This window comes from Citrus sinensis, chromosome 7, assembly GCF_022201045.2.
Source record: "Citrus sinensis cultivar Valencia sweet orange chromosome 7, DVS_A1.0, whole genome shotgun sequence".
Classification (NCBI taxonomy): domain Eukaryota; kingdom Viridiplantae; phylum Streptophyta; class Magnoliopsida; order Sapindales; family Rutaceae; genus Citrus; species Citrus sinensis.
The window spans coordinates 24,214,972-24,221,249 of NC_068562.1; the positions used below are offsets into that span (position 1 = coordinate 24,214,972).

Genomic DNA, 6,278 nt, shown 5'->3' on the forward strand with positions numbered 1-6,278 from the left:
TATGAAGAATAAAAAACAGGGAAGGAAAGACAACCGGAACGTTGTTGGGGGCTCCATACTCCAAAAAGCCATCATGGCCCACAAAATAAGATTTGGCTTACAACCGCTGGGAAATGGGAATCATCAAGCGCACTACAAGCTTTAAGACTAGAAAACAGTTATCTTAATTGGCCGCGGATCCCACACGCAAATCATCGCCTCCACGTGTTCTTCATCTGCATAGCAATCTCAATGCATGCTCGACACGCAATAGAAACTCATAAAACTAATAACCTCTACCAAAAAGAAATAATTTTCGACGGGTCCCGTCCCGTGAATATCGGCTCTTTCCGTCGCCTTCCTGTACAAAAACACGAACTTGCAAAAGCAACAATCTATCGCCACGTAGCCCAATTCAACAAGACCCTGCGTACGTGTCAATAAACTGTAGGGACTTATGCCGGACAAGAATACAACTGGCCTCACACTAATCAGAACCCCCTTCCAGTCACGTACAAGCTGGATCGAAGTTTCCCCTTGTAGTGTCCGAACCGGAGAGACACGTCACACGTTTTCAACTGCATGCTAAAGTACGCGGGTAAGCGCAGAACGCATCTACCCATTCACCTTCTTTCCAATTCTTCTCCTTCACGTTTCCTTAATTAAATTAAGAAACAGAACAACTACCATTCTCTCTCAGCTACACCATCGAAAATTTTTAATTTCTATTTCTTGATCATATCTTCTTATTTTCCTTCTCGTGCATGCAAAAACTAAATAAAAATAAAAATAGAAAATAATACTTATTTTTCGGTACTTATTATTATTATTGTTTTGTTTTGTTACATCTTACATGCATGCAAAAAGAAAAGGCAATGAAATCAGAAAAGCTGAAGGGGAATTTCAGCCGGCCATCATGGGCGACACTTGTGCTAATCGTCACTCTCATAACAATCCTCTCCTTACAAATCACAAAGAAGTCCGTTTTGTCGCCCAAACGGGTCGGTTTCTCGGGAGCCGATGGAGCGATATTCGACCCGGACTCGTGTGCCGCCGGGTTGCTGGGGGATCAGTACTTGCCGGAGAGAAAAGTCGTGATGTCGATAAAGGATTTCGGAGGAGTTGGAGACGGGACGACGTCGAATACAGAAGCGTTCCGGAAAGCGGTTCGGTACATGCAAGGCTTCGGCGACAAAGGTGGGGCCCAGTTGAACGTTCCGGAAGGCTTGTGGCTCACCGGAAGCTTCAATCTCACCAGTAACTTCACGCTGTTTCTTGAAAAAGGCGCTGTCATTTTAGGCTCTCAGGTATTAAAATAATCTCTCTCTCTTTCTTTTTTTATCATCATTATTATTAATTTATTATTTTGAGTGATTATATAATAAGATACAAATATGAATGAGATGACCGAAAATATGAAACGTTAAACTCGTAATGAAACGTCAAAGTGATGATGTGAATGGATGACAATAGGATTTTGTTAGCTTTTTTTCTTTTTTCTTTTTTCAGCATATTTTAGTCTATTTGAAATTTGAGAGATGAAAAGGGTTTGAAAAGGTGAAATGAAGAATTTAATTTGACGGGGCGTCAAATATTTTAATGTGTATTTGGTTTGGTCACGGTTCTTATGCTCATTTTGTCCTTTTTGCCACTTTTTTTCTTTAAATTTAAAGACATAGAAGGTTGGTGTGCTCTGATTTTATTTGTGTTCATATTTAAGGTCGAATTAGCGGGACCCACCATAATAATGTATTAAATTTGTTACTATTCTTTAGTATGAATGTGTATGTAATGTGTGTGTGTCTGTATGTATGCATACAAAGGATTTGGTTATGTGACTAGCTGTCCATCATTATGTAAGTGATCAAGTTTATGGTTCCCTGTGTTCAAAAGAAGAAAATGTTTATGGTTCCATGGCTCAGCTTATAAATAATTTTGTTTTGTTTAGTTTCTAATTTGTTTCTTTCTATTTTTAACAGGACATGGATGAATGGCCTATCATAGATCCTTTGCCTTCTTATGGAAGAGGGAGGGAGAGATTAGGAGGGAGACATATTAGCCTAATTCATGGGGATCATTTGACCAATGTCATTATAACAGGTATATTAAGCACATTATTTGTAATTATTATAGTTGAAAGCATAAGTTATGTCTGATGGTGCGTTCACAATGAAAAAGGAGGTACACAAAAGAAGAAAAAAGAAGATGTGGGTTGCTTTTGATAATATCTAACTTTTAATATTATGATCCGGTATTCCAAAATTAGTTGGACATTTTTTGCGAATTAAGAAGAATAAAATAGGCTTATCTTGAATGTTGTGGATGACTAAATGGACTATTTTATTGATAATGGAACTAATGGATTCTTTACATCAATAAATGATCTTTTGATGCTTCTCTATTTCCAGGTTGTTGTAGAAGGAAAAATTCTTCACACACTGTATATTTTTGAAACTGTAAAATAATGATATGGTTTTACTTATCCCCTAGAAATATTATTTTACCTTTTATGACGAGCATTATGCTTGGAATATGTAAAAGTTTATTTGTTTTGGGCTTGGGGGGAATACCTTGGGAACTCAAATCGATTAGAGAGAAAGGAAAATGTAGAAAGGAGATGAAAAGAGAAGGGACAGAGGAGAATTGTCACTTTGATTTTTTGGTGTCATTTAAAAAGGGAATGGAAAAGAAAATGGCAATTACATATTAATTGGATCATTATATCATGTGTGCTTCTTTTGTTATTAATTCTTATTTTAGTCCTTGAGAATCAACACTATTGTTTGGATCCATGAAATTATTAAGTTTATAAGATCGTTATTAAGTTTACAGGATATAATGGAACGATTGATGGTCAAGGACAGATGTGGTGGGATTTATGGTGGAACAGAACACTGAAGCACACAAGAGGCCATCTTGTGGAACTGATGAACTCTAACAATATCCTAATCTCTAATCTCACCTTCCGTAATTCTCCGTTTTGGACTATCCACCCTGTTTACTGCAGGTTCGACATTTTTGGTTTTCAATCTTATTTTCTTTTAATCTGTTTATGTCTTCAATAGTGCCTGTTGTATTCAAGTTTATTGTTTAATATTTGAAATTAAGCTGAATACATTTTGTTCTTTCTAATTTATAAATTCATCCAAATGACCACCTTTTTTTTAACCCTTCTTTTAAGAAAAAAAATAGTAGGAAAAGTGTACAACTCTGTCTCCCACCTGGTGTCCTTGAAGATAGAACTTTGCCCCAGCCTAGCAGCATTTTTATCCTTGTGCAGGGGCCATAACAATTAGCAACTTAGCATTAATGTGAAACAGAAAATAACACTTATGAATCATCTAGTTGAGCACTAATGGGCAGCATTGCATTTGTTTCAGGAATGTTGTTATCAAAGGGATGACAATCCTGGCTCCTCTTAATGCACCAAATACTGATGGTATAGACCCAGGTAGACAATACTCTCTTTTCTATCACATTTTCTTTATTTTCCCTTTTTTTCTCGGTCAGTATTGCCTTTTAAGCTTCTAATTCACAAACCTATACAAAACATTATACAGACTCGAGCACGAATGTGTGTATTGAAGATTGTTACATTGAAAGTGGGGATGATCTGGTGGCTGTGAAGAGCGGATGGGACCATTATGGCATTGCAATGGCTCGTCCAAGTTCAAACATCGTAGTGAGGAGAGTTTCGGGCACTACCCCAACTTGTTCAGGAGTTGGAATAGGTAGTGAGATGTCTGGAGGGATTTTTAATGTAACTGTAGATCAATTGCATGTTTGGGATGCAGCAGCTGGGGTTCGTATAAAGACCGACAAAGGTAGAGGCGGGTATATTGAAAATATCACCATAAGGAATATAAAAATGGAGAGAGTCAAGATACCTATAAGGATCAGTCGAGGTTCTAATGACCATCCGGATGAAGGATGGGATCCCAAAGCTCTTCCTAAAATAAGGGGTATTTCTTTTGTTAATGTGGTCAGCGAAAATACAACAAAAGCCCCAGTACTGGCAGGCATTATAGGTACACAATTTGAAGAGATCTGCATGAAAAATGTTAGTTTATTAGGTCTAGCCCCATCGGCGAAATGGCAATGTCAATTCGTTTCAGGTTTTACCAGTCAGGTGTTCCCTTTGCCATGTCCCCAGTTACAAAACAAAAGTTCATCTTGGTGTTCTTTTTCTTGAGTTTTCTAGGGAAGATTTGAACTTTGGGGTTCAAGTGAATTGCATTTTAGGAATGGAAACTGCTTCAGCAACCTGGGACTCCGATATGAACTAAACTTTGGGTAGAAATGAGTTCAATACGCATGAACGTCGTTTAAGCAAGACGTTCAATGAAGCTAGTTAAAGTTCCGGCTGAGTGCAGGCTTACAATTTTGGCGAAAGATGTGATTTCTTCTGCAGTTAGGACATGCAGGTTTAGACAGGTTTATGGTACCAGATTAGTTTCTCTGTTAAACAAGTTTGCTATGTTTATATTGATTCTTTATAATTGATTGCCAATTCTACAAATTCAGTTTCAGGATCTTTAAATGAACTTATTGGAATCTGGTTAGAATTTATACAGAAAAATGTAACACGAAAGAAGAACTTGTAATTTATTAGAGAATGATGAATTTTGTTCTATTTTTTAACTCCTACCAGCCCCTTATGTAGCTCATTGGGAACTTTCTGAAAACAGATTTTTTTTTTTTCCTTAAATTGAAACTAGGTGACAAGTGTAGCCATTTAGCTCTTGCTTACATAACTAACCCCAATTTTCTTCCAAAAAGGCAAAAACATGATGAGGATATAAAAAGATACTGAGCAGAAAAATATAACACACAAATAAGCACAAGTAAAGCTTCTTCAATGGAAACTTAGATACATGGGAGGGTAAAATAAAATGTTTAAAGAGATCAGTTGTCCCACTTCACCATTTCCAGAAAACATTGGAACCACACTTGTATTTATCTTTCCCTTTGCACTCCAATTCCAAATCATCCGAGATGAATGGCACTTTCTGCAAAAAAATAAAATTGAAAATAAAATAAAATTACTCAACACAAATCAACACCAAACGAATGAAGGGATAGAGTTTGAATCTGATAAAAACCTTTTGCTTGGCAAGATCTTGGCAGCCTGTGAAGTTCTCAGGGAACTTGCATGTGCCAAATTGAACAGTGTATGCTCTGGCAAAGTTTGCACCACTTGTTGCCAATCTCTTCTGGTCATTCAATTCCTGGAAAAAAAATCCATTCATTGTTGAGAATCAACTTACTAGAAATTGATGATCATTCAATATTTTTAAGTAAACAAATTAAATTAACCTTGTTGGCTTTGCTTCTCTCAAGGTATTCATCGATGACCCCAGCATTAGCAGAAGAAGCAGCAGCAGTAGCTGTGGTGAAAAGGGTAACTGCTAGAAGAGCCATGGCAGCTCTCCTTCCATCAGTTCCTCTTGATTCTTTTGAAACATCAACTTGTTGAGCTCTGATCACAGGCATTTTGTGGCCATGCACAGCCGGGGTTGAAACCGAAACAATCTTTGCATTGAGCTCAGATGATCCAGCACTGCCTGAAATGGCATAGTTGCATGCGAGTACACTAGAGTTCATGGCTGCCATCGCTCCTGCTGCAGCGCAAATTTTTTTTTTTGTTTTACAAAGTTCACGAAGTTGAGAACAAAATGGTGGCTTAATTTGCTTTTGTGTTTGTGAGTTGTGGATAAATGATGGAGATTTGATGATGAATTGTGATAGAAGATTGTGGTGGGAGTGTGGATAAGGTGAGATTGCCTCACTCCTATTGGTAAACTTTGCACTTCAATGCCACTTTGTGCACTTGGAAGTCTTGTGGTGAGCGTCAAATTCTGGCCCACTTTCGAATCAGAGTTTGTCTTCAGTATCTTCTTGCCAGAAGGGCAGAAACTGAATACGGATTACAGTAATCTCACCTCAACATTTTTGTTATATGTTTAGTGTAATACTACCTACAAATTCTTCTGTAAATTATTTTTATACAAGTCCCTTGGCACAACATGATTAACTTATACGTGGTTCAAGAAAAATTTTCATTCAACAACATAAAATTTCATTCAACAATTTGTATTTATTCTCTATATTTTCACTCTATTTAATCTTTATATTTTAAAAAATACCTCAAAATATCTTTATAATTAAATAAGTTACGTTCTTATCTTTTCTTTTTCTTTTCTTTTACAATAATATTCTTGGCCGTAATTAATTTATCTACAAAAATTTTAGTTAGCAAATTAACCAATAAATATCAATATGAGAGAACTACTATTTTT

At 36.7% G+C, this 6,278-nt stretch overlaps 2 protein-coding genes across 2 annotated transcripts; one reads left to right on the top strand and one right to left on the bottom strand.

Moving 5' to 3' along the window:
* The first annotated feature begins 631 nt into the window (after window positions 1-631).
* LOC102611232 (probable polygalacturonase) lies at window positions 632-4,620 on the top strand. Its single transcript, XM_006464934.4, has 5 exons — window positions 632-1,286; window positions 1,959-2,079; window positions 2,812-2,986; window positions 3,360-3,430; window positions 3,540-4,620. Exons 1-5 carry the CDS (start codon window positions 837-839, stop codon window positions 4,169-4,171), a joined length of 1,449 nt encoding a protein of 482 aa, XP_006464997.1. The 5' UTR covers window positions 632-836; the 3' UTR covers window positions 4,172-4,620.
* Window positions 4,621-4,814: 194 nt separating this feature from the next.
* On the bottom strand, window positions 4,815-5,759 carry LOC102611607 (photosystem I reaction center subunit N, chloroplastic). The gene is made up of 3 exons (XM_006464935.3): window positions 5,296-5,759; window positions 5,082-5,207; window positions 4,815-4,988 (listed from the first exon to the last, which is right to left on the bottom strand). Exons 1-3 carry the CDS (start codon window positions 5,590-5,592, stop codon window positions 4,899-4,901), a joined length of 513 nt encoding a protein of 170 aa, XP_006464998.1. The 5' UTR covers window positions 5,593-5,759; the 3' UTR covers window positions 4,815-4,898.
* Between the last annotated feature and the right edge of the window lie 519 nt (window positions 5,760-6,278).